This window comes from Lynx canadensis, chromosome A3 (assembly GCF_007474595.2).
Source record: "Lynx canadensis isolate LIC74 chromosome A3, mLynCan4.pri.v2, whole genome shotgun sequence".
Taxonomy (NCBI): Eukaryota; Metazoa; Chordata; class Mammalia; order Carnivora; family Felidae; genus Lynx; species Lynx canadensis.
The window spans coordinates 5,479,955-5,507,697 of record NC_044305.1 but is presented as its reverse complement, the minus strand read 5'-3'; the positions used below and the strand labels follow the sequence as shown (position 1 = coordinate 5,507,697).

The window sequence follows — 27,743 nt, the reverse complement described above, 5'->3', positions numbered from 1 at the left end:
ACGCGTCCATGTGTGTGTCCTAACAACCCCTTAGCATTCTCATGGAATCTTACACTTCGCAAAAGTCTTTCATGTGTGTTACTTCACTCGATCCCAATTAAGAACTTTCCTGAAGTCAGGCATCGTTATGCCAATTTTACAAAAGGAAACTGAGGCCCCAAGAGCCCCGGACGGCAGACAGGAGGCCAGGGCAGGGCCCCAGGCTGGCGGACTTCACCGCAGCCCGAGGCAGCATTCCATCAGCTTCTCCGAGGATGGCCTTGGACTTGAATTGGCGGCAATCAGAATTCTGCTAGACATTTAATTCTCGAGAGAAGATACTAACTATCCTCCGTGGGCGGGAGCGGCAGCGGCGAATTTATTAAAACGGTTGCTTGGCAACTTGCAGGCGGGCCACACCAACTTACGACCAATCCGCATGTTGCTGGCACGGAGACTGCTTCTCGGCGTCAATAACGCTTCTGCGCATGCGTCATCGTCTCGCGAGAGGGGGAAGGCTTTTTTTTCTTTCTTCGCTGCCTTCCGGGCGACACAGGAAGTGGCCCCGGGGCGCAGGCGCCGTGGCTCCGCGGTAATTGGGGCAGTTTCGTCCACCAGCGTGAGGGTGTTTCGGCCTTTGGGTTTCCTGTTCGCGCCACCTCGCCTTCGCCTCCTCCTCGCCCGGGTGGGCTCGCAGGCCCCCGAGTTCCTCCCGCTCCCCGCCACCTGCCCCCCCGCCGCGGCGCGACTCAGGTAGGCCCCGTGCCGCCTCCCTCGCTCCCCGCGGCCATGGCGCCTCCGAGGCCGGGTCCCCCGGCGGAGTGAGCCCCGCAGCGAGGTGCCGGGGCGCGAGCCGGCCGGTTAGCGGGCTTCGTTACCGGCCCCTGGGAGGGACGCCAGAGCTGGAAGGGGCCTCGGAGTCATCTCGGGTCTAACCCCCTCGTCCTTCTTGTGGGGAAACTGAGGCACTGGGAAGGGTCGCAGAGTTGATGGCAGCGTCTGTCGCCTCTGCCCTCCCCGGTTACAGGTCTGGCTTATCAGATGCATGCTACCTCCTCGGAGGAGCCTTCCCCGACCAGTGTAGAAGGGCATCCATCCCCTTTAGTCTTCTCCCGCCTTAACCTCTCTTCGTTGCACTGACCACTGTCTGAAACTGATCTGTCTCTTTGTTTCCGGCCTTCTCTGCCAAGTGTTTGCTGGTACACACGGAGACGCGCGTCCCCCAGGCAAGTATCTGTCCAGTCCCAGCCGCCGTGCCCAAGGCACTGTGCTGAGGGTCAGGCGTGTGCCAGGGAAGAATCCAGACAGCCCTCTGTCCTCCCGGAGCTGACCTTCTCTTGGGGAAGAGCCTGGTTGCAAACAGTATCAGATCCTGACAGGTGCCGTCCAGAAAACAGGGTGATGTCTTCCGAGGTTGGAGATGTCAGATGAGGAAAACAGGGACGCCTCTGAGGAGGTGACCTTTTGGCAACAGACGGGTCTAGCAGCCTTCTACTGTAACCCTTTTAAAGCGGACCTTTTCGATGGGTTTGGGAAGTTGCCTACGGTTGTGTCAACATCACCACGGTCCAGTTTTAGAACGTTTCCATCGCCCCCCAAAAGTGCTCGGGAGACGGCTTTTGAATTGGGGGTCTGAAGATTCAGCCTGAGACGTGGGGAGGATGGGGGAGGGTGAGTCACCCCAGGCGGAAGGAACAGATAGCGGCAATGTTCCAAGGCCGGGTGGACCTTGCTGTGTCCACGCGCAGGAAGCGCGTCAGCAGAGCCACCTGGCTGGAACGCAGCGGGTGGCGCAGGCGGGGAGGTGCGGTTGAGTTGTACGCGGGTCCTCCGAACTTGAGGGGTCCCAGCGTCCTGTATGACACGCGGTCCACGTAGCCTGGTTAATGCTTGCGTGACCCCTGCTCCTTCCCCGGGTTCCACGTGGCAGAAACGTTCTCTCCCAACAGGAGAGCTGCAGAGAGGGAAGGAACAGAGGATTTTCAGGCGCCGTGCGTGTGTGTGCGTGGCCTCCCTTGTTTTTTGTGATTCTGTGAAGTGGGCATTCGTGGCTCTGTTTTCGGGGATGAGAAAATCGAGGCTAAGTCGCCTGCCCCAAGCCGCGTAGCCACTGGTTCCTGGACTCTGCCTGCAGAAGCCTTGTTATTCCTTTGTTCTCAGGCAGTGAGCTGGCGTTGCCCGGGCACTGCTCACATTTAACGTCCTCTCACAGAGTTGTTCTCAGATGCCGACGGGATCATAGCCGTTGCTTTGACCGAGTCGCTGGGCGCCCACTTGCTTCATGAAGTCGGGAAGCCCAGGTGCCTTTCCAGAATCCCTAGCGGTCTCCCCATTCTGTGTTGTCCAGGATGTAATACCAGACCTTTGGGTACTTGAGCAGACCCGATGGAGTACTGTTTAAAACTTCTTGTACGGAGAAGTTGCTGAACTTTGCCGGGACTGGTTGCTTGTCTTAGTGACTTCGTTCGGAGATGCTGACCTAAAGCAGCGTAGAAGTTAGTAAGAAGACAGGAAACGCCCACTGAGTGGTGACCTGGAGAGTGGGGCCTTTTGCTGGTTTACTGTTGTGTTCCTGGTGCCAAGGGCAGCGTCTCAAACTACGTAAAACATGGGTGCATTTATTTTCTGGCTGGTGACCGAAAAGCACTCGGCTGTAGTGTCTTAGTTTACTAACGGTGGCAAACGTGCGAGGGAAACGGGGAAGCTGGCTGGGCGGTGTGTGGGAACTCTGTCTTGACAATTCCCTGTAAGTCAAAAACAGTCCTAAAGTAGAAAGTTCATCTTCAACGTTTATTTATTTTTGGGACAGAGAGAGACAGATCATGAACGGGGGAGGGGCAGAGAGAGAGGGAGACACAGAATCGGAAACAAGCTCCAGGCTCTGAGCCATCAGCCCAGAGCCCGACGCGGGGCTCGAACTCACGGACCGCGAGATCGTGACCTGGCTGAAGTCGGACGCTTAACCGACTGCGCCACCCAGGTGCCCCAGAAAGTTCATCTTTAAAAAGTACCTGCTTATCACATGTTTAGATGTCTTGAGAAGAGAGAAACTCATTTAGAGTCTTCTTTTTCTTCTGTGGCTGAATTAGCTTTAAGTTAGCTCTCAGTGATCTTGATTCCTGAAGAAAGGACCCGTCCTTAACGTTTTCCGTTACTTTTCAGGGCCAAAATGAGTCTGTTCGGAACAACCTCGGGTTTCGGAACCAGTGGGACCAGCATGTTTGGCAGCACAAGCACAGATAACCACAACCCCATGAAGGTACCGCGGAAAGCTTCACGGCACTTGGAGGAAATCACGCACCAGGGCCTCCCTGAGTGAGAGACACTGAAGTAGTGTGGGAGCCTCCTTTGGGGCGAAAGCTCTGAAACTCTGTCTAGCCCACTTTCTCCAACTTGGGAGCACGGCAGCTGTGTCCACTGCACGAGTGTCCCGGGCACCCTAACTTTCCCCATCTCTTAAGTCACCGCGGTGCTTGTTAAAAATGTGGGTTCCCAGGGCCCAGCCCACGACTGTTGAGTTAGAATTTCCTTTGGGGTGGGGACAGGCGATGACTTTGATCAAGCATTTTGAGGCCACAGTGAACCAGTGGGCCGTCGCTTGGAAGATATCATGATGGGCATTTCATAGAGGGTGCTGGGTCTGGTCCCTCCCATCTATGCTGGTCCTTCCCGTAGCTTCCCCTTTGGGATCAAAGTAAGAGAGGTCCAGTTCATTTAGTTCTTGAACACAAGGAAAGTCTACCCTGAGTGCTTAGTGAGAAAGAAAACAATTTTGAATGAAATTAATGATGCATACTTTGTAACGCTGACTTTTCCCCCCCAGGATATTGAAGTAACATCGTCTCCTGATGATAGCATTGGTTGTCTGTCTTTTAGCCCACCAACCTTGCCCGGGAACTTTCTTATTGCAGGATCGTGGGCTAATGATGTAAGTGCTCCTTACGTGCATGTTCTAGAAGTCCTCTCTCTTTGTATGGACAGGGTTAGGTTTCCTTTTGGCTCCGTTCTTTCCCAGGTAAATGAAGTGAATGAAGAAAGAAATCGGTTAGAGGGTGTGACCCTTCTGAGTGCGCTGACATCATTTGTTACCCTGATTTTTGTTAAGAAAGCATGATCATAGGCATCACTCAAAACTTCCTCCTCTGGGGGGGCCTGGCCGACTCAGTCAGTGGAGCACATGTCTCTTGATCTCAGGGTTGTGAGCTCCAGCCCCGCGTTGGGTGTGGAGATTACTTTACATACGTACATATACATACGTACGTACATACATACGACCTTAAAAAAATTTCCTGCCTTAGTTCAGTAACTTGACGTGGATTCCCAGATCAAATGTAGTATCGTTGAGAATGACTGTTTTCCGTGGTAGTATACATAAATTTCTTTTCTTATCCTGAAATGTTCTTAAGGCACACGTTAAACTTGTTTAACTTCGGGCAAAGCACAGATCGTGCGTAGGTGTTACTCTTAGCCTGTGGCGTACAAGAAGAAAGGCACAAAAAATCACAGTACACAGAAAGATAAAAACCTGGTAGAAAAATAAGCAAAGGATGTGAAGAGGCACTTCACAGAAGGAGTGCAGGTGGCCCCTTGGTGTGGACTGGAGCCATCCGGCCACACTCCTGAGCAGATGAATTCAGACTTAGGTGATAGACTCCCTCATGTTACCGAAAATTAAAAGCGGAAAAGCGTAACGCTTGGTCCCGCCAAAGATAAGCCGAAACCGTACATGTACCGCTGCTGAGTGTGTAGATTGCTACGGGGCTCCTGAAAGGTAATCGGCCATACCTGTGAGAAATCCTTAGGTTTGTACGTTGCATCTTAGTGATTCCCCTGTGGGGCATGAGGAACGTCCCCAGGCTGTCTCTTGCAGACTCTCCAGCAGTCTCTTCACCGTCCTCCCCGTCTTATGAAGCAGCTCGTGAGCTCAGGAGCAGAATAACTGGCCCAGGGCCCACATGTAAGGGAGGGGTGAGGCGGGGCTGCCGACCCTCGCAATATGGCCCAGGGTCTAGACTCCTGGCCGCTACCTGATACCGCCTCATTTTAAGAAGTCTCCGTGCTAGTCCGCTAATAATGGTATTCTGTGGTATGTTTGTATGCTGGATTGCCATTTTAAAAGTTTTGGAAAAGATTTTTCGGCAGCAGGGAGGCAGTGGGGCGGCAGGGGGATGAAGAGAGGAGAACAGCAAGGGGAGGAAGGTAGCCATGGCTGAGCAGGTTTGGTTTCTACATGTAGTTTCTGGAAAGACTTCAAATGAGTCACTAAAAAACGTCAGAAGAACATGTAATGGCAACTAATGATGCAAGGGAGAAAAATGCTGACGAGAGTGAAGGTACTCTGTAATCTAGTTTCTTTTCTTTTTTTTTTTTTTTATATATTTTTGTAACGTTTTATTTTTATTTTTGAGACAGAGAGAGACAGAGCATGAACGGGGGAGGGTCAGAGAGAGAGGGAGACACAGAATCGGAAGCAGGCTCCGAGCCATCAGCCCAGAGCCCAGAGCTAGAACTCACGGACCACGAGATAGTGACCTGAGCTGAAGTCGGACGCTTAACCGACTGAGCCACCCAGGCGCCCCTGTAATCTAGTTTCTTGAAGACAACGTGTGCATAGAAAGACAGCACAGCAAACATTTTTTTTTTTTTTTAATGTTTATTTTGAGAGAGCACAAGCTGGGGCGGGGCAGAGAGAGAGAATCCCAAGCAGGCTCTGCACTGTCAGCACAGAGCCCGACTCCGGGCTTGATCCTGCGAACCATGAAATCGTGACCTGAGCCAAAATAGACAGTCAGATGCTTAACCGAGTAAGCTACCCAGGCCCCCCTCAATTGCTTTGTTGTTAAAGTTAATGAGGTTGATAGGAGACGTTTCTGTATGCGTAAGTTGCCCCCATTCCTTATCAGGTGTTTACTGCGTGCAGTGTGCCATGGCTTGCTGTTTGTGTTCATTTGTCGTATCGCTACAGGTTCGCTGCTGGGAAGTTCAAGATAGCGGACAGACGATCCCAAAAGCCCAGCAGATGCACACGGGGCCGGTGTTAGATGTCTGCTGGAGTGATGTGAGTCTCATTCAAGTTTTCGTGTTTTCTGCAGCGTAAAATCGTGTGTAATCCAGAGTTTGTGTTTCAACTTTTATATAACCCAAACCACAAATAGCGGGTATCTGTACACATTGTTGGAAATTCTGAGTTTCTGAATGCGTTGATGTTCCTAAGGGGGTCCGTTAACGTTAGCTTTAGTTAATCTGAAAGCTTTTCTTGCATAAAAACTTCATTATTTTAGGGATGCCTGGGTGGCTCAGTTGGTTGAGTGTCCGACTTCAGCTCAGTTCATGATCTCGCGGTCTGTGGGTTCGAGCCCCGCGTTGGGCTCTGTGCTGACAGCTCGGAGCCCGGAGCCCGCTTCCGATTCTGTGTCTCCCTTTCTCTCTGCCCCTCCCCTGTTCGCACTGTGTCTGTCTATCTCTTTCAGAGGTAAATAAACATTTTAAAAAATTAAAAAAACAAAAACACAACTTCATCATTTTATTGACACGTTACCTTGGGCAAAGGATTAAATAATTTCTGGAAACCTTTTTTACCTTTATGCCATAAATTTATGTTGTTTTAAAATTGGAAATGTAGTATCTCAGAAAATAAATGCTAGAGGAAAAAAAATAATCTTTTTCTATTAACAGACATTTGAAGTCTTTTTTAGGGTTTTAGAATTCTGTTTTTCCTTCCGAATCTTGAATATCAGTCATATAAACAAATATGTCCAAGTTAATGTGGCTCTGAGCTTCTGCTGTGGATTGGGGAGAGTAAATGGAGAGATCTTTCACAAGGCCCAGCAGAGAAGGGAAGGTGGGTGTGGCGGGCCGCAGCTGTGGAGAGGCCGGTCCCCTGGGGAGATGAGGGGCTGGGGCACTGACAGCTCAGCCTTTCTCTCCCGCCACCGCTCTGGCCCGGTTGGCTGAGCCCAGCGGAGGCAAGAAAACAGGGGCCTGACTGACGGGCAGACAGATGTACCCCCATGCTGGGGAGGCTAGGCCTTCTGGCCCCTCCCATGCCTTCTGTGTCATTTGTTCGGTCAGATTCATTAGGTATGATTTGCAGACGATGAAACGGAACCTTTTTAGCGTATAATTCTGTCAGTTTTTGAGGCTGCAGACACTTGTGGTCGAAACACAGAACATTAGCCCCCAGAATCCCCCCCTGCCCTTATGTGGGCACGTCCTCCTCCGATCCCAGCCCCTGGAAACCACTGGTGTGGTTTTGGTGCCCGTGGCTCTCCCCGTGCCGGGTCGCGCAGACAGCCCCGCCCCGCGGTGCCCCTTCACTCCTCGTGGTGCCTTTGAGCCCCGTGCAGGTGGTCGTGCCAGTGGTTTGGCCCACTGCGTGGCCAGGTCATCGTTTGCTCACCCAGCCACCAGGAGAAGGACGTTTGGGTTGTTGCCCATTTTGGTCAGGAATCAGGCTGCTGTAAACACTTGGGTCCTGGAATTGCCACGAACAAAAGTTTTCATTTCTCCTGGGCAGATAATGGATTACTGGGTCGTATGGTGAGTGTATGTTTAACTATGAGAAACTGTCAATTACTCCTGTTTTATGTGGTCATTTTTAAATGACGTGATCTTACTTAGTTTCTAACTAAGAAATGAGTCTGCTACTCGTCAATATTTCGGGATGGTCAGGAGCCAGAGTTGCTCCTGTTTTCATCATTAACTGTGTTTTGAGAGAGAGAAAGAGAGAGAGTGAGCACACGTGCAGGGGAGGGGCAGAGAAGAACAGAATCCCAGGGAAGGGGGGGTGGCACCTGAGTGGCTCAGTCGGTTGAGTGGCTCAGGTCATGATCTAACAGTTTCATGAGTTTGAGCCTCATGAGTTCACGCCCCGCATTGGTCTCTCTGCTGTTGGCCTGTCAGCTCAGAGCCCCCTTGGGATCCTCTGTCCCCCTCTCTGCCCCTCCCCTGCTCACGCACATGCTCTCTCTTTCTCTCCAAAAAAACCCCGAAAACTCAGGCAGGCTGTGCGGTGTCTGCACAGAGCCTGACGTGGGGCTCGAACTCACGAACTGTGAGATCGTGACCTGAACTGAAATCAAGAGTCTGACACTAAACCCACTGAGCCACCCAGGGGCCCCACAACTTATTTTTAATTTGCACGTGGAAAAGTAATAACTTGAGTAAATTTAAAATACTTGATTTATTTTGCCTGTCTTTTTTTCTGATTTGGTGATGGATCAGAATGTAAAGTTTCTTATAAAGTAGGGAAGAAGTAAAATGAACTGGTAGAGGATGTATTGAGCGGCTTCGGGATGTATAAAAACGAGAACAGCTTATTTCCTTTCTCCCGAGTTGTGCGTCATCTGCTGGAGGGATTGAGCACCGTAACGAAGGGTTCTGAGTTCTGAGAAGGTGTGCTGGTGCTGGGTAGTGGGGAACACAGAAAGCAACTGTAAATTTTGGGGAGGGTGCCGTGAAGGCTTCACTGAAGAGACAAGAGTTAGAGAAACGAACTGCACACAGACCTCTAGTTTTTTGAGCGTTGTGTCATCCAGTCCAGGCCTAGGTTCAAATTTGGGCTCTACTCTTCAGTGTTTTCAGTTTGGCAGGTTACCTGATCTCTCCATCTGTTTCCTTGTTTGTAAAATGAAGGTGATAATAATTACGACGGGTCATATTTAATTCAGCAAATAACTATCAGGCTCCTCTAGTAAGCTAAAGCCCTGGGGATAGAGTGGAAAACAAAGTAGGCCAGGTAGGCAAATACCGTATTCATGGAATTTCTGGTCTCTTAGGACAGACCTGTAGAAACAAGTAAGAATTCCAGGTGGCAGAACTTGTGACAGCTAGACCACACGTACGTAAAGCGACGGGCACGGTGTTAGACGACAGGCTTGCCTGAGGGAACATAGTGAGTGGCCGAGTCTAGGCCCAGACCCAGACCTTCCTGGCTCCAGAGCCCATGTGCTTGACCGCCTCCCTCATAGGCCTACAGGAAGGGAAATGGGCCAGCGTGGGAAGAGTGTCCGGTAGAGGAAGCCGCATACGTAACGGCACGGAAGCACGAAAGAGCCAGAGCGACCGTGGAGGCATAAAAACCAAACTTGGCGAAGATGATTCTTTGCCCTCTGAGGACATTTTCGCTCCGTGGCCGTAGCAGCGTGGAGAGCAGCTGGGTGGAGAACACAGGGCCGGGAACACGAGTGCTGTCGTCTGCCCTGCCTTCGGGTAGATTAGCCTCGAGGTCGGCGCGCCCACTGGGCCCTCGTGTGCCGCTGCCATGTGGTGCTGGTCATGGTGCTGGTCACGGCTGGTAGGACGGGCGTTGCCGGTGCGATGGAGAGGCCGGCGCGTCCCTCGGTCTGGGGGTGGCCATCGCATGCATCGGTGTCTTTGTGAGGGTTTACAGAGTGAGGCTTCCGAGGTCACTGACACAGGCAGGTTGTATCTTGTCTTTCAGTTGCAGAACTGGTGACTTTCTATGGGAAGAAACTTTTGCTGGGGAGGGATGGCAGTAAATCTTGGAACTTTGGAACCAGAAATGACATAATCTGGGTCACTGGTCAGCAGACTGTGGCCCGTTGCCTATTTTTGGGAATAAAGTTTATTGGAACACAGCCACACTCCCTCATGTACCTAGTGTGTATGGCTGCCTTCAAATGTAACACTTCAGGAGTTGGAACGGAGACCTATAAAGACGAAAATTCACTAAATAAATGGCCCTTTAAGAAAGAAATTTGTGGGGCGCCTGGGTGGCTCAGTCAGTTGGGCGTCCGACTTCAGCTCAGGTCATGATCTTGCAGTCTGTGAGTTCAAGCCCCACGTCGGGCTCTGTGCTGACAGAGCCCGGAGCCCGTTCGGATTCTGTGTCTCCCTCGCTCTCCGCCCCTCTCCTGCTCTCACTGTGTGGCTCTCTCTCTCTCTCAAAAGTAAAATAAAAACATAAAAAAAAATTGTTTTTTAAAGAAAAAAATTTGCCAACCGCTGGTCTAGAACTTTCCATTTAGTACTTTTTAAAACTTATCTTGTGCTTCTTTGTATTTGACCTAATTTATGAGTTCTGTATTTGAATTTTTTTAAACGTTTGTTTATTTTTGAGAGAGAGAGGCACAGAGTGTGAGTTGGGGAAAGGTAGAGAGAGAGGGAGACACAGAATCTGAAGTGGGTTCCAGGCTCTGAGCTGTCAGCACAGAGCCCGACACGGGGTTCGAAGTCCCGAACCGTGAGATCCTGACCTGAGCCTAAGTCAGACACTTAACCGACTAGGCCACCCAGGCATCCCTGTATTTGAATATTTTTAAAATCACCACACCATGATTGCTAATTTTTTAAGCTGTTCTATAGTTTACATAGGACCAGTGATTTTTGCAAATTAGCGTAAGGGCACCTGGGTGGCTCAGTCAGTTAAACGTGCCAACTTCGGCTCAGGTCAGGATCTCACGGTTCGTGACTTCGAACCCCGTGTCGGGCTCTGTGCTGACAACTCAGAGCTTGGAACCCACTTTGGATTCTGTGTCTCCTTCTCTGTCTGCGCCCCCCCCCCCGACATGTGCTCACTCTCACTCTCTCATAAATAAATAAACATTAAAGAAATTTAAAGAATAAAAATTAGTGTAGTCTTAGGGTGTGCACTTCAGAATGTTATTGGATACATAGGTGAACAAATGTGTAATGATTATGGATATATATTTGTGTCTACATAGAGAGATACCGTAAATGTGTTTACCGTTGGTGATTCTAGGTGAAGCGTTTACGAATGTTCATGGTTTTATTCCTGCAACTTTTGTGAGGGCTTGAAATTCATTTAAAAAAAAAAAAACAGCTTAAAATTAATCAAAACAAGAAAAAATGTATAAACGTCCCCTGGTAATACACACAGGTGGAGGATACCCAAAAACTACTCCCAGAGGGTAGTGAGTGGCCCATAAGGAAGGAGCCAGGTCAGGGGTGGGAGACCTCATCTTCCCTGTATAACTTCAAGAGCTATTTGAATGGTTTTCATCCTGTTTATGTGGTATTTCTTAGAAAAATAAATCAGTAATAAAGAAATGAAGCTAAAACACGTTTTGGGTATGACAGCGTAGTTTATGATATACTAGCCCCCAGATAATTAGAAAAATAAAAATTGCAGGGGCACCTGGTGGCCCAGTCGGTTAAGCTTCCGACTTCGACTCAGGTCACGATCTCGCGGTCCGTGAGTTCGAGCCCCACGTCGGGCTCTGTGCTGATCGCTTAGCGCCTGGAGCCCGCTTCGGATTCTGTGTCTCCCTCTCTCTCTGCCCCTCCCCACTTGTGCTCTTTCTCTTTCCCTCTCTCTCTCAAAAATAAACATTTAAAAAATTTTTTAAAAATTGCAAAATGAAAGCTGCCTCAATATGATCAACTTAATATACAGATAGAAATTTTATTTTTTTCCAATGACAAATTTTCTCCACTTTCTTTTAGGATGGGAGCAAAGTATTTACAGCATCATGTGATAAAACTGCCAAAATGTGGGACCTCAACAGTAATCAAGCAATACAGATTGCACAGGTAACAAACGCCGTCCACAAAAGGCTGGTGCCCGTGGGCCTCAACATTCACGTATCTGACATTCCGACACCCACGTGCGGCTTGCCTTTTCCCAGCTGTATTTGGATACTCGTTCGTTCGACAAGTATTTATTGAATGCCTGCTGTATCCCAGGCACTTTCCGTAGGGGTAGAGACACGGCAGCGAGTAAGAAGGACGCTTGCACGCGCCCGTGGAGCTGTTAGCCTGCTCGGGGACAGCAGGCACGCTCTTGTGGAAAGACTGCTAAGGCAGGAGTAACGGAGGCAAGAGGGCCAAGAACCAGAGGGTCTGACCTGTTTGAGAAGGGCCCCTTGACGTGGAAACGTTTTCAGAAAGGCATCGCATACTCCGAGATCACGGGGCTGTGTGACTGTGCCAGAAGCATCTCCTTGATTTCTTGATTCGTACCACCTTACCATAAACAAAAGTGGTGGAGTCCCTACTCGTCATTTCTGAACGCCTCCCTGGGAAGGGGCTTGCTTTTACTCTCACGTGCTCGCTAATTAGGGGGAAAATAAAACTGACATTTGTCAGGATGGTGAGTAGATATAAGTTCTCGGGGAAAATTGGATGTCACGGTCATTGGGAAGGGCTCGGATATCCTTTGGTGTTTGTCTGGTACGACCTTGATATTTAAGTTCATTCCTTCTCTTTGAGTTTCCAGAACTGAGGCCGTTCGGCACATGGTTACATTCATCTTGATCTGTTCTGATTTTGTTTTGAAAGCACGACGCTCCTGTTAAGACCATCCATTGGATCAAAGCTCCAAACTACAGCTGTGTGATGACTGGCAGCTGGGATAAGACTTTGAAGGTATGATTATGCCACTGAGGGGACTGCATGACCTGACCAGGATGGACATTTACTTCTCATGCTGTTTGCACTAGAGCTCTGAATGGTCAGTTACTGGCTTTTTTTTTTTTTCCTTCTAGTTTTGGGATACACGATCATCAAATCCCATGATGGTTTTGCAACTCCCTGAAAGATGTTACTGCGCCGATGTGGTAAGGAATTTCCGACTTAATATGTATCCTTTTATGAGAAATACAAAACTTGATGACGTCTTGCGATTAGAGGATAATGTAAAAATCCCTCGAATTTTAATAAGTTCCCAGAGGATGTAGTTCAGACCTCCTGTCGTCTTGAATCAGGAGATTTTTGTGCTGGATTTGTTCCAAAATTACTGAGTCCTGCTGCCGGGGTTTTTTTTGCCACTTGTGTTTTGAACATACGCAGGAAGCCACGTGCCATCAGTCTATAACATTTTTTGGTTGCTGTAGAAAAACTGGCAACAACTTTGTGGTGTGGCACCGGATCTTTGGGGACCGTGAGTGGAAGAGAAACCGAAGAACTTTCTCTGTCCATCTGGTTATAAGTCTTAAAGTTTTGTGCGAACTACCAGTAATCGCACTTTTAGGAATTTATTGTGAGAAAAACGACGCAGATGGGTTTTGTTTTGCGTAACACGACGAAACCTTGGATGTGACCTAATGGGCCAACAGGACCAGGGAGATTAAACGAACCTGGTGTTGTGTTTGTTTGAGGGAATATTGCACAGTCACCAGTAGCATTCTCGGAACACACACCTCGAGTGAAGGATCCGGATTATGCAGGAACATACGTACATGCCTATATGTGCGTAATGCTCAAAGAAACACCGGAGTAAACACACTGTGATAGTGACAACAGCTGTCATCTGAAGGGATGGTGTAGGTGACTTTGATTTCTCCTCTCTTCCTCAGTGTACTTTTCAAATGATTGTATTTTATAGTTTTAAAAAACGAGCCTTTTAAAAATGGACGTTCTACTTGCAGATATGGTTTCTGTAGATTTTCATGAAACATGTTGATACCAGTGGTCTTTTTTAAATTAAAAAAAATTCAGACTTATTTTTGTGACTCTGAAAGAATTTTGATCTAATAGTTTTGTGTAAAAAAACCACAGTCCTTCATTTTAAGCACGCCGCTGCCTCCTCCATTCCCTAGATCTACCCTATGGCCGTGGTGGCGACTGCAGAGAGGGGACTGATCGTCTACCAGTTAGAGAATCAGCCCTCCGAATTCAGGAGGATAGAATCCCCGCTGAAACATCAGGTGAGTCACGTGACCAGGACGCACATACTTAATGAGCCTGTGTCACACGCACTTCACTGCGCACGATGGGGATACAACTGTGCTTCCAGACACCTGTAAGCATTTTCTTTTTTTAAAAAGTTTGTTTATTTAAAGTTCTTAAAGTTTATTTCTTTGGGCAGAAAGTGAGCGTGAGCAGGGGAGGGGCAGAGAGAGGGAGAGAGAGAATCCCAAGCAGGAGCTGTCAACACGGACCCCGATGCAGGGCTTGAACTCCCAGATCATGAGCTCGTGACCTGAGCCGAGATGAAGAGTCGGATGCCTAACTAACTGAGCCACGCAGGCGCCCCGGCAAGTAGTTTCAAGGGGGGGGGTAAGTTGAGGATATAAGCAAGTATTTAGTGAGTACCTGCTGTCCGTCCCGGGCAAGCCGGACTTCTCTGTCCTCTCCAGACGAGCCCCGGACAGCTGGATGCCGCGGAGTCAGATCGCATACCCCCGCGGACTGGGCCCATCGTGGGCATAGCTCCCAGCCTCCGCTGTGCCTTCATCCCGCCCAGTTGCCGGGTTTTTCTCGTCAGCTCACCTGCCACAGACTCTTAGATTTTCTTCACTTGAAACTCCTAGGCTCTCCCTCCCCTACCTTTGTCTCCGCACATCCATTCGGCTCCTACTCGGCATACAGGCCAGCGGTGGGGAGCTTCTCTTCCTCCCGCCGAATCTAGAAGGCTACCTGCGCCTGCACCTTGCCCCCGCTTTCTCCCGCCAGTCGGGGGACGTGTGCCCCTTGGGAAGGCCCATCGTGTGGAGGGGGTCTGGAGCCTCGTGCTGGTGGTCCCCATCTCCTCCGGGGGCGGGGGGTTGTCTGGACTCCCACCCCCTCCTGATGTCACAACCGGCCCTGACATGTGCCCTAGTCTTCTTCACCCGAGAAAACACTCTTGGCCCACATCCTTTGGTCCCACCCGGACCCCTTTTTCCTCTGCAGTTAAGCATCTCACCTGCGCTTTCTTGGTTTCCTTACCTCCCACTCACTTCTCACCCGAGTCCCTTGAGACTTCTGCCTCCGTGACTCCTCTGAAACAGCTTTTGGCTGGCCACCGAGGGCTTCCTCGTCAGTGATTCCGGTGGACGCTGACCAGCCGTCCTCTTCTGTCAGCCCAGCAGCATTCAGCACTGTCCCTACATGTTCTCAAACGCCCTGTCCCTGTTCTCCGCGACGCCAGCCTCTTACCACCTGCCTCGCGGTTGCTGCTTCGTCTTCCTCCCTGCTGCTTGCTGCGTCTCGGGTTCCCCGGGTGTCTGCCCTTGGCCGCGCTGCCTCCTCTCCTGAAGCAGGACCTCCTCTCCCGTCCCTGCTGTCATTTTGGTAAACCTTGTGGGCTGGGGACTCAGACCCCCCACAGACCTCGCCTCCGGGATGCCTGCAGGACACCCCCAGTCTGACAGCTCCTTGACGTGTCTCCCGACGTCTCCGCCCAACAGTATCCGTCACCAAACCCGGGACGACTTTCTGCAGATCTTTATTTGGGTGTTACCCCTCCTCAGGCTTCTCCCTGGCCGTTTTCCCCCAAACTGCGTGTGTGCGTGTGTGTATGTACCTTAGAGATAAACGCGTGATGTGTTTCATGTGTTTCGTTTTGTGTTGCCCACTAGAAAGTAAACTCAGTAAGAGCAGAGATTTCTTTTTGTTGCTGCTTCGTTCCCAGCTACAGCCCGGTCTGGTGGGTAGAAGGCTTCTGTAGATGTTTGCTGAGCAAAACAACGATCTTCACCTGCTCCCGCCCCCCACCCCCAGCGTGTTCCTCCCCAGGTGCTCTGCATCTCATGAGACCCACCTGCTGTTGTCAATGCTGCGAATCGGAAAGGCATCCTTGATCTGCTCCCCCTCCTTTCCGCCTGTCCCCCTGATCCCCAGGTTCACTTCTGCAGGTGTTTTAAAATCTGTTCATTTTGTTCCTTCCCTCCCACCACATCTAATCCAGATCTCCTCGAATGACTGTAAGAGGTTCTGTCTGTGCCCTCCTTTGATCTGCTCTCCACACGTGGGTTGGGGGGGGCTCTTTCTTCTAGTGGCACGTCTGACTTTGCCACACCTCTGCCGAAAAGCCAGCAGTGACTTCTCATTTCCCTTTGGATAAATCCCAGATTCCCAGACAAAACCTAGTCTGATCTGACTTGACTTCCTGCTTCTAGGCACCCTGGCCTTTCATTTGTTGAGGCACGCCATCAGCCTTTGCATAGGGCTGCTGTGTGGTTGTGTTCTTGTAGATGGTGCCCCCTAGAGGTGTGCAGTTCCTGGGCTCTGTGCTGAGCATGGGAGGCACAGCTTGACGAGCCATGGTTCCTGCTGACCTCTAAGAACTTACAGATTTTGTCTCTTTATATTAATTTTTTTTCTACTCGCAGAAGTAACGGGCTTTCTGTTCAAAAAAAGGCAAACGGTACAGAAATAGAACTAGCATGTGCTTTTCTGTTTACTTAGGAAATTTGTGCGCTCTAATAAGTGTTACAACAACAGAAACTGCTCTTTACCATCATTCTCCTATGGCTTCGTCCCAGGCTCTGATGCTGCCCTCATGCCTCCCCAGCCCCTCTAGGAAGATGAAATGTCCAGTTTGGGGCGGGTGGGTGGTTCTCGGGGGTAGGCCAGGTTGTCACATCTAGAAGGAGGAAGTGGCGGGGTGCCTGATTGGCTGAGGCGGTTAAGCATCTGACTCTTGATGTTGGTGCAGGTCACGATCTCACCGTCGGTGAGATAGAACCCCGCGTCAGTCAGACTCTGTGCTGACGGCGCGGAGCCTGCTTGGGATTCTCTCTCCCTCTTTGTCTCTCTCTCTCTCTCTCTCTCTCTCTCTCTCTCTCTCTCTCTGTCTCCCCCCCTCCTCCCCGCCACCCCCACTCGCCAGCATGCTCTTCTCTCAAGGTAGATGAAAGCATAGAAGGAGGCACGAAGACCCGGGCCCTGGTCCTGTGCCACGGGGGCTGGGTCCCGGGCTCTTTGGTGGGATCTTCTGTAGAGTCCAGGAGACCCTCCTTTGGTCCCCAGACCCAGCATTAGACGGGTGCGGTGTGTTGCTCCTGCATAGTGTGGTCACAGTTAGAAAGTGCTGGTCACGTCCCCTGTCCCACTCGGCCCTGGTTTTCCCTGTGGTTGCCGGGCAGACGCCGTTTCCCTCTTCTGCCTGGGGAAGCGGATTCAGAAGCATTGGGTGAGTCGCCGCAGGGAGCCCACTGGTGGTGGGCCGTGGGTCGGAGACACGAGTGCGCCCCCCACCCCACGATGAGCGGCAGCGGGGTAGGATGTGGTGGGGCTCCGGGGGTCACGCGAACCGCGGGAGTGACAGGCCTTTGTGGCGCCAGAGGCCAAGCCAGAGGCCAGACGGACGGAAGCGTGCCGTCTGCGGTTTATCCGCAAAGTCACGTGGTCAAGTACAAGTGGTTTCCCAAAAGGTGGACAGTGATGTTTACTGGAGGACGAGCAGTCACCTCTGTGTCATATTTGTATAATATGTTTCTGGTTCTTCTGAAACCCAAAAACGGTGAAAATTACTTATTTTCGCTTAGTTACGAAATCTTGTCTTTTACATTGTGATAACGTTCTCTTTTTCTGTCTCCAAACGGTAGCATCGATGCGTGGCTATTTTCAAAGATAAACAGAACAAGCCGACTGGTTTCGCTCTGGGAAGTATCGAGGGGAGGGTTGCTATTCACTACATCAACCCCCCAAATCCGTAAGTGGGCTCAATTAGCTTGTGAATTTTCACTGGAGACGCTTTCAGAAAGGAAAACTCAGTTGGGCCTTTGCTTTTCAGTGCCAAAGACAACTTCACCTTCAAATGTCACCGCTCGAACGGAACCAATACCTCAGCTCCTCAGGACATCTACGCGGTATGTTTTTAGAAACTTTAACCTTGAGAACCTGTCTAGAAACTAGACTTGGAGGTGGGTGGCTGAGTCATTAGGGGTCACAGGCAGAGATAGATGACTTATGCTGCAGGGCCCGGGTTTCTGTTTTTATGACACACACTGTCTTTGGTCTCCGCCTGCTGCTTCGGGTGCAAGCTTCGGGCTCTCGCTTCGGGCTCTCGGGGCCATCCACCTCCTTTTGGGTGCTGGTAGGCAGGTGATTCGCTTAGCTAAAACTCAGAAATTGCTGTTTGCTGAGAAAGAAAAAGGCATTCCTGTGGGGTCCTCTCCGCAGTGTCGGTAGCCGCATACGTGTTGATTTTTGCTGACTTGTGTCCCTAACAAGAGGCGTGACTCAGTTCTGGGCTGGCAGTTGATTCTGGAAGCATGGCTAGTTTCTTCCGTGATCAGCGGGCAGCTGGCTCTCACAAAGTGACAGTCTGTACGTTTTGTTTCGTACGTGCAGCAGGAAGCACGTCCTGGTAGAGACGTGCTTTCTCCTCCGTCGTCCGCTTCTCACTGTGCGTGTCAATCCCTTCAGGTAAACGGGATCGCATTCCATCCCGTTCACGGCACCCTTGCCACTGTGGGATCCGATGGCAGATTCAGCTTTTGGGACAAAGATGCCAGAACGAAGCTAAAAACTTCGGAACAGTTAGATCAGCCCATATCGGCCTGCTGCTTCAATCACAATGGGAACATATTTGCCTATGCTTCCAGCTACGACTGGTCAAAGGTGAGGATTCCCAGTCCTGCCCTGGGCTCTCTCGGGTGACAACGCCAGGCTGGAGGCGGAAGGCCCGGGTCGAGCTGTGACTCTTCTCTGGACTCGCTGGTGACCTTGGCAGGTCACCATCACGTCACCTCCAAGGGAAATGGCAGGCTCTCCTCGCCAGGTGTGCAGACCCCGTGAAGTCATACCTGTAGAGCCTTTCCCTGGGACCCTGCCCCTGGGCAGGGTCTGGTCATCGTGAGCCCAGAAGCAGAGGGGAGCTGGAAGCCGCACGTCCTTCAGTGATGGCTGGGGCGGTGGCCAGAGAGGAAGTGGTCATGCAGGGGGCAGGGGCCGCGGGGCCAGGTCACTGAGCTTTGGCTGGAGGCGTGGCTTTTTTGTGTATTATCTGGGGAGAGGGTTTAGGGGCTGACTGGATCGTGGCTGCATCTTTGAGGCGTCCTGGCGTAGTGGCGAAGGGACCTGACTCGGGTGCTTGAGTTCCGGGCCACTGGCTGATGTCTGCTGTCTCTCGGCCAGCCCACATGCTTGCTTCTCAGCTGCTGGTTCTCCTGGATTGTTCGACCCTTGTCTCTCTCGTCCCCTCCCCCAGCAGCCTCTCCACCGTGTCTTCCCTCCCATCGGCACGTGTCTGTCTTCTGGCCCGTCTCCTTCTGCCCTCCTGCCACCACAGACAGGCACAGGACTCCCTCAAGCCACTCCATTCCCTTCTCCTCCCAGCGCCTTCTCTCCCTCCCCACCAGCTCCTTTGTCCTCCAGCCTGGGGCCGTGCCAGAGCTCGCGCAGGAGCCGTGTTTCCCTTGACCGATAGACCTGTCGGAAGAGGTTAACGCCTGCTAGCTTCTGTTGTTTTGGCCACCTCTGGGATGCTGCCCCTCCTGGTCAGCTCTCAGCCTGACTGGTTCTGCTCGGGGTTCTCCGCCGTAAACCAGTGACCCTTCGGTTTCTGACTTGATTCCTGAGCTCTTCCGGTATCATGGTCCCTACAGGATGTGTGTACCTGGTGCCCTAGGGTACCTTCACTTTGGGAGGAGAGTCCTGCTGACTCCCACCCACGCATCCTTTATCCTCCAGGCTTGCTGCCTCTCCCGTGTCCAACCTCTGTGTCAGTCACCATCCGCTCTCTTGGGGCATAGGTCTCGGTCTCAGCTTCGATTCTCTCTTTTTCTCAGAAGAGCCGGAAGTCACTGTCTCTGGCCGCTCTGCCTGTGGCCGCCCTGCCTGTTCAGCACGTTGTTATTTTTTCTTGTAACTTTTAATTTTTTTTTTAAGCTTAATTTATTTTGAGGGGGGAGAGCACGAGCGGGGTAGGGGCAGAGAAAGAGGGGGAGAGAGAATCCCGAGCAGGCACTGCACTGTCAGCACGGAGCCCGACGCAGGGCTTGATCCCACAAACCATGAGATCGTGACCTGAGCTGAAATGAAGAGTCGGACACTTAACCGACTGAGTCACCCAGGCGCCCTTCAGCACGTTATTTTCGATGCCTGCCCCGGCCTCTACAGATGTGCCCCCTGTGGCTGAGCGTTTGCTGATGCGGGCCGTGCAGCCGCCCTTTGGTTTTCGTCAGGCAGCTGTACTGACGTGTCCCTGCAATGCAGTCGTCGTCGTGCGGAGTGATCAGTTTCAGCATCCGTATATATGCCCGTGAAGCCTTCACCCCAGTCGAGAGAGTGCTTTTATCACCCCCAGAAGTTTCCGTGTGTATTGCTGGAATCGTTCTCCCCACACACAACCGGTGATCTGCTTTCTGTCTTTGTAGATGAGTTTGCAGTTTCTAGAGCTTTATGTAAAAGGAGTCCTAGAGGGGCCCCTGTGTGGCTCAGTGGGTTAAGCGTCCGACTTCAGCTCAGGTCAGGATCTCATGGTCTGTGGGTTCGAGTCCCACGTCGGGCTCTGTGCTGACCAGCTGGGAGCCTGGAGCCTGCTTCGGATTCGACGTCTTCCTGTCTGCCCCTCCCCCACTCACACAGTCTCTTATCTTGAAAGTAAATAAACAGTTATAAAAAAAAAAAAAAGGAGTCCTACACCACACGCTTTTTTTTGCCTGGCATCTTTCACTCAGTGTGATGATTGTGGAATTCACGCATGGCGTGGAGCGTATCCCTGGTCCATCCTTTTCACTATGTAGCAGCCCGTGGCACGACTGTGCCCCGCGTGTCTGTCCATCCACCCGGGGAGCCACACGCTCAGTTTTGCAAAGTGTGCACTTCTGGTTCTGCCTGAGCCAGGTGGTGGCCTGAGGCCTCGATTTCTCTGCGGGGCTCCGTGTGTCTCGGGCTTGGAAACGTTGGTAGTGGAAGGAAGTGAGAAAGTTCATTGCCGTGAAAGCCGCTCAGGATGAGTTTGTCCGAACAGGTTGCGCCAGCTCGTGGCGCCCGCTGCTTATATCCTCGTTCTCGTTTGGAAGGAGTTGCTTTGGGAATTTCACCCTGTTCTGGTCTAAGGATCGTTGTCTCCGGGATGCGACCGTGATCGCTTACGATTAATACTCTCCGCTTGCTGCCCGAGTGTACCTGTCCAGAAGAGCTGCACCTTGCGTGTTACGATGAGAACGTATGGTCACCACTGAGCAAAGCTTCTAGACCCACCTCGGCACATCTGCCCGGGGATGAGCAAAAACCTGTCGTCACGGGGGAGGCAGAGGGCAGTCAGTGTCCCTTCCCACCTCCCTGTTCCCACGCTTCTGGTCCCTGGAGTGCTGCCTTTCTGCCTTGCCCCACCCCCATCATCTCCCTGAAACGGGTCTGTCATGTGTCTCTCCCTCTTTTTTTTTGTTTTTGGTTTATTTTTGAGAGAGCGCAAGCAAGCAGGGGAGGGGCAGAGAGAGAGGGAGACAGAATCCCAGGCAGGCTCCGCCCTGTCAGTACAGAGCCCGATGTGGGGCTCGAACTCACGAACTGTGAGATCACGACCTGAGCCCAAACCAAGAGTCCGACGCTTAACCGACCGAGCCACCCGGGAGCCCCCCCGTATCACTCTTAATGCCACTTATGACTTTGGTGGCTGCTGTTCCTTTTCCCTGTGGGATAATGTTTAAAGCCCCCCTGTCTGCCCTTCCCAGCCCTTCAGAGTCCAGCCTGGTCCAGATTTTTCTGGCTCCCCCAGAGTCATACCGATCTCCTTCCACCTCAGCACGGGCACGAGCAGACGCACTGACGGCCGTGCGTGCCTCCGCGTCTCTATGGGTCTGCGTGGGGAGGCTTGTCCCGGACCCTGCCCTCGTGCCCGGGAAGCCTCAGAGCAGACGTCCGCTCTGCTTCAAGGCCTCAGGTCCAGGCCAGTGCTCCCCCGTCCTCCTGGGAGGCTCTGCTCCTCCCGTGGGCGGCCCTCCGGGCCTTGGAGTGGGGGTGGGCTGAAGAGTCTCCGTGCCGAAATCCATAAAAGATGGTCCGTCCGAGGGGGACACCGAAGACGGACTTCCTCCACGCCCTTAACCTTTCCTCCGAAACCGGTTTCTGCTTAACGTTGGTTTGCCTTTTCTTTCTCGCCAGAAACCTGTTTTGTTCCCCCAGAGAGATTCTGTTTGATGCACAAAGCACAGGACCTGGCGTGTGCCGAGTGCCCACAAAATGCTAACTTTTGCTTTTTCATAATAAGCTTGTTGTGTCTTTTTCCCTTTAGGGACATGAATTTTATAATCCCCAAAAGAAAAATTACATCTTTCTGCGTAACGCAGCCGAAGAACTAAAACCCAGGAATAAGAAGTAGCGGCCGGAGACTTCTGGGCCGTCGGGAGTCGTTCTCTCTCACTCTGCCTCGTCTTTGTACGAATTTGGGTCCCAGTTTTTGGTAGGTTGTCAGCCATGGATGTGGATTTCAACCCCTGGAGAAAACGATCATTGTTCAGCAGTCGGGAGCCCAGCCGGCCACGGCGACTGCCTGTCACAGGTCTGTGCTGTGGCCCTGAGGGGACTGAAGTCATTAGAGAAGTCAGCTTCCTGTGGGCGACTGCCAGGCATTTTTCAGCGCTTCGTTCAGCCACGTCTGTATTAGAGAACATTGGGGAACATTCTACGGACGCTGTACTGTATTTTGTAATAAAATATTTTGAAGATTGCCTCCTAAGCTCCCTTTGTCTCTCTCTCCCCTGGCCTGCCCCCTAAGCTCTCACAGGGTTGTCCTGCCCAGCATGATCATGGGTTTTGATTTGTGATGTGAGACGCCGTTGGGGGAGCAGCGGTCTTGCTGAGGAGGGCGGGAATCCTGAGCCGTGCGCGGGGGGCCGGCCGCTGCTTCTCCAAGCACCGGCTTCTTTCGTTCCGTCTTCCACGTCCCCGGTGTCGTTTGGCTCTGCGGGCGGACGTCCTGGTGGCTGGGACGGGGCCTGTTCCGTGTGCAGACCCAAGCGGGTGATGTTTGTGTGGCCCTCAAGTTAGGAGCGAGCCCCCTGCATGAGACATGCTCTGAACTCACGCCCAGTAACTGTTTTCTTTTCAGGCGTGGCTTTTTAATTTTTATTTTATTTATTTCTCGTACTTGAAAATTCTTGGTTGGTAAGTATCTGAAATGAAATTCGACTTTGACATTTGACCTTTGAGTCCGTTGTTGTGTTCCTACCCTGCGATCCCAAATGCATCTTACGCTTTACTGTCTGGGACTGGGATGTAAACTGGCTTGCTGAGTTTGGAAATCTGGCTTTCCTAATATTGTAAGACTTGTTTGCCTACTCGTAAAAAGCAATGAAAATAAAGTTTTCTACTGAAAGAGATCACCTGCGCTCAATGGTTTGAATTCTTTGGTAGTCAGATCCCAAGCAAATTCAGGCCCTTTAACTCTTCAGCTCTCTTTGCATTGAAAGATGCGTTTTTTGAGGGAGAAAGGCAGGTGCACGGGGGAAAAAGTCTGAATCTTCAAGTTAATCGTTTCCACCTCCCTTCTCTCCCTGCTGCACGAATCAGCCGTGCGGCTTTATGATCTGTGCCTGTGGGGGGAGACAGCAAGTAGCCCGCTCTGCCGAGTCCGGCTTGCTTATCTCGGTGGCTGACCCTCACGGCAGGTGGACAAGATTTATCAGTGTTCGTTTACCGGGAGTTTCTTCATTCTCTGTATGTCCGTGACTGGCGATGCTTGAAAAGGACCTCGAAACGGCCCGAGTCGTGAGCTTCGAAGAGCGTTCTTTTCCAAGACTGGGCCTTGTCACGTGACCAAGGGGCTAGGTAGTTTTAGTCACTGGCCAACTTAAAACGTTGTTATCAAGGTCCATTTACCGAAATTACTGTGGGGTGGTGGAACCAGGAGTGAGGGCGGCTCCCTGGCGCCCACAGAGATGTGAACCCTGGCAGACGGGGCCGGGGCCCAGAACCTAGAGCCTTAAAGCCTGCTTGGGGTTCGCTGATGCACCAGGAAATAGTTGTTGAATCACTGGACTTAAGATGCTTGCTTTCACGGTTCCTAAAAGGCACACGGAGTATTTGAGAAACTCCGCACCTTAGACGTCATCGCTGCAGGCGCCCGAGCTGTGCGTCGCATGCGGTAGGTACGCGGAAGAGATTTGCAGGCATCTTCTAGTCCAGAAAGCCACGCGTGTGATCGTGACTCTTCTAACCAGTGTCAGGCCGCTGCGCACACGCGGTTCGAGCCAGAGGTCCCCGTTTCGTTGAGCGAGGAGAGAGTAGGCCTCGTGGAGAGGACCAGTCGTCTCGCTCACTTAACGTTTTCCGGCATTGGATCGTCACAAAGTCCCAAACGGAGGTGAGAGCTTGCCCGTGAGGCGGACCTGCCACGTAGATCCCAAAGGTGGTACGTTGCTTTCACGGATGTTCCCCTCTGGTCTCGCTGGGCCTTTCTCCTCTCTGCGTGTGACCCCGCGCTTGGCGGGAGCCGCGGACGCGGCCTGGTGGCGAGACCTTGCACGAGAGGGGCCGGGGGTCCGAGGTGGGGTCCTGCAGGCACAGGGTGGCCACACCCCTCCCTGCTTCTGCTGCGGTTGGTCTGACGCCGCGTCCTGGGGGCACAGACGCCGGGAGCAGCCTGCAAAACGTGGCCTGCTTTGTGTCCTGCGTCCGGGAGCCTCCTCAGAGCCCTCTGCAGCCAAGGGGGTCTCCTGACCCCTGCCTGCCCAGCCCGTGTTCGGGGTGGCTTCGTCTGTCATGCGCCTGGACGAGCGGACGCCGTGGGTAGGATTCAGTAGGTCAAGGTGAACCCCCTGCTTACGACATCGCGTCTCGGCTGCTCTTGTGGAGCAGGGGGGTTCTGCCAAGCGAGAAGCTCCTCGAGTGCCTGGTCGTGTGGGAAGGGGTCGGTTGTCACGCAGTGTCCCAGGCGCACGCTGCTCTGGTCACCGCTTTCACTGTTGTTCACTTCTTTCAGTTGATCCGCTTTTGAAAAACATGGTTGCCTTGCAAAAAAATTAGCCACCGCCATCAATTTCAAGAAAGAAAGGAAGTCTATGGAAAACGATTCTCTTTTGCCCGAGGTAACCATAAAAACTAACACAATGAAAATAAAGCAGTAAAAACGAGCCATGAAATAATACGACAGAAAGTAAAACGTACCACGTAAAGCCATCTTCAAGGGACGAGGTACTGCTCTGGAAAATTCTCTCAAGGGGACGTTATTCCGTATGTTCTAGGCTGTTTGGTAGGAGCTCTGCCATTTTTGGAGTGACCTGGGAAACCATTTTTTTTTCATTCAACCCAAATTTGATTTTGTTTAAACATTTATTTATTTTTGAGGGACAGGGCACAAGCAGGGGTGGGGCAGAGAGAGCAAGAGGGAGAGGGAGACCCAGAACCGGAAGCAGGCTCCAGCCTTCAGCACGGAGCCCCACGCGGGGCTCGAACCCATGAACCGGGAGATCGTGACCTGAGCTGAAGTCGGACGCTGAACCGACTGAGCTACCCAGCGCCCCCGGAGTTTGGTTTTCCTTTGAAGAAGGGGGTTCTGTGAGAAATGAGCCAAACACATTAGGGAACGTGTGAGCCAGCGTTTTCCAAATTAAACATCCATTCGTAGGTTGTGAAGTGACTGGAGTTTGTTGCTACTGGTGTTTTTGTAGCGGAGCCGTATTAAAATATATTTATTTTCTTTTAAAAAATTTTTTTTAATGTTTATGTTTATTTTTGAGACAGAGAAAGACAGAGCATAAACGGGGGGAGGGGCAGAGAGAGAGGGAGACACAGAACCCAAAGCAGGCTCCGGGCTCTGAGCTGTCGGCACAGAGCCCGACGCGGGGCTCGAACTCACGGACCTCGAGATCGTGACCTGAGCCGAAGTCGGACGCTCAACCGACTGAGCCACCCAGGCGCCCCAAAATATATTTATTTTCTATTTTCCTCTACGTCGTTCGCAGTAACGGTCAGTATCGTTCGGCGTAACTTGTGCTACCGTCACACGTGTGTGCGCGTGTCTACGCATATGCACGTTCTGTACGGTCATCGTATCCCGGGCTGGGGTTTTTCTCCCTGCTACGTCTTACACGGTTTAGGACGAGTTCTTGAGGTTCAGTAACTTCAAGCAGTACCCGCCATGAGTACCAGCCGTAATGGTTTCCTTGCATTTTGCCCCCAAAACGGGAGAGAGGGACTATCGACTAAAACGTGAGATTTGAAGTGTCCGCACAGCGTTGTTCGTAGTGAGGAACGTGGGCTGCCCAGCGACGAATCCCAGCGCTGGCGCCCCGAGCGTGTCATCTCTACTTCTCTGAGCCCCGGTGACCGCATCTGCGGAACGGGAGACGTTAAAAGCAGCGCTCCCAGAAGACCGGCGTTGAGGATTCAGAGTTAAGGCCCACGGCACGTGCTCAGACTCTTGCTGCCACCGCTGGAACTTCCAGGTGGGATGACATCCGTGGGAAGCTTCCCTTCCCCCCCCCCCCCCCCCCCCGGGGGCCCTACAGGGACGGAAGTCACACGCTGGGCGGTCTTGGGATCTCCGGTGCGTGTTTCAAAGCGGCCGGCAGATGGCGCCAGCGACTCCGGCGCCTGTGTTGGGGGCGGGGGGGGGGGGGGGGGGGTTCTGTGTTCTCCTTGCACTTGTTCCGGGAAATGAGGGTTGGCTCTCCACTTGGTGGTGTCGTTAAGCTTGTCAGTGGGGTTGAAGGAGTATTTACCCCGTTAGAAAAATATTCTTTAAAACTATACACTTTATCTTTACCGACAGTGATGGCCTCCTTAGGAGATACTGGAGTCAATGTTTTTTCAGAAGTCCGATTCCTGACTTCTCTACTTTAAAATTCAATGCCTCCCCCCCCCCCCCACCCTCCGCGCCGTGGTTCCCTTACGGGACATTGGGGTTTTGTTGCCTGTCGGTGTGGGCGACCCTGAGAACCCACTCACCCTTTGGCATCCCTCTGCCCTGGTTTGGGAAGGAAAGAGCAGGAAATGCAAATCTCCTTCCCAGATGGACCCTGGTGGCCAAAAGGGCCATTTGGAGGCTAACTTTGGTGCCTTTGAACCCTCTCCACCTACCTGGGCTAGTGGGTGGGAAATGCCTCCTGGCTGCAGGCTATCGGAAGCAATTTCAGTAAGAGCACCCTGTTCCCTAGAGAGGGGCTGGGTTGACCCCCCAGAGACCCAGCGGGATCGCCTGCAAAGCGAGGGTACCCCGATTTCATGGAGCTCAAGCAGCAGAAGGTGGGAGGAGGCAGGAGAGCCTGGCGGCTGTAGTTTTGAGAGTTTTGGGTTTTGGGGTTGTATTTTTTTTTTTTGAGAGTTTTTCATCACCACGAGGCTCACATAAGCAGAGTGAACCATTCTACAGCCTGGCGTGTGTAAGTCGTCGTGAATTTTGTGTCGCTAATACGGACAAAGACTCTCGAAGGGAAGGGCTGTTTCCAAAGCAAATAAAACGCTGGTTGCATACTTCCTTAACACATGAGTCAGCCCCTCAAGAAAAGTAGCTATTTTACCAGTTTGAGTTTCTCCCCGGGGGGAGGGATGGGGGAAGGCAGCGGAGGGGAGAGAACAAAAGTGCTAAGAAGCAGCTCATCCACCAGCACTGCCCGGGGCCCAGCCCACACTGCCCTCTGGGTCATCTGGGCATCGCTTCCTGCGTCCCCGGTTCTTCTCCACCGCGGGTCAGAAGCAAGAGGCCACACTCCCCGGCTTTGGAGTCTCAGCACAGATGGCCCCTGGTGTCACCGTTGCTCTGGGGCCCGGAGGGGCTGGCCGTGACACTGTGCCCGAGGGCCCCTGCCTGCCCCTGCCGCACGTCTCTGCAGGGCTGCGCCCCACCCCTTCCTCCAGCGCCCCGTCCGCCATCGCCTCTGATTCTGGGGTGACCTTTAAAGCCAAAGTGCCATGGAAGTGGACTTTTCTGAGAGAACAACCTGCATGGCTTTCCCCTTGTCTTCGGATTCGTCGCGTGTTTCGCGGTGCCAGGGGCCGCTTTATCTCCTGGGACTTCGTGTGACAAGGACCCCTGTTCTTGGCCGCCTCAGTGGGACTTAGCAGGGGCCCCTTGACCAGCGTGGGAGGCCCCAAGCATGATTCTGTTCAATTGAGAGTTAACTGCAAAAGCAGAGTAGGTGCCTGTTATGGCCTGAGCTGTGTCCCCTCCTCCTACCACCACCAAA

General features: G+C 52.1%; 1 protein-coding gene across 3 annotated transcripts; it reads left to right on the top strand.

Moving 5' to 3' along the window:
* Positions 1–546: 546 nt before the first annotated feature.
* Positions 547–22,938, top strand: RAE1 (ribonucleic acid export 1). 3 transcript variants are annotated; one of them, XM_030309335.1, is made up of 13 exons: positions 556–732; positions 1,170–1,205; positions 3,142–3,238; positions 3,803–3,907; positions 5,945–6,037; positions 11,407–11,493; positions 12,241–12,327; positions 12,447–12,518; positions 13,500–13,607; positions 17,214–17,320; positions 17,402–17,477; positions 18,037–18,231; positions 21,851–22,938. In XM_030309335.1, the coding sequence occupies exons 3-13, from the start codon at positions 3,149–3,151 to the stop codon at positions 21,935–21,937; spliced, it is 1,107 nt and encodes a 368-aa protein (XP_030165195.1). In that variant the 5' UTR covers positions 556–732; positions 1,170–1,205; positions 3,142–3,148; the 3' UTR covers positions 21,938–22,938. The 3 variants fall into 3 exon arrangements, with proteins under 3 accessions (XP_030165194.1, XP_030165195.1, XP_030165196.1); XM_030309334.2 differs by lacking the exon at positions 1,170–1,205 and having other exon boundaries at positions 547–732; XM_030309336.1 differs by lacking the exons at positions 556–732; positions 1,170–1,205 and adding an exon at positions 1,248–2,279.
* The last annotated feature ends 4,805 nt before the right edge of the window (positions 22,939–27,743 follow it).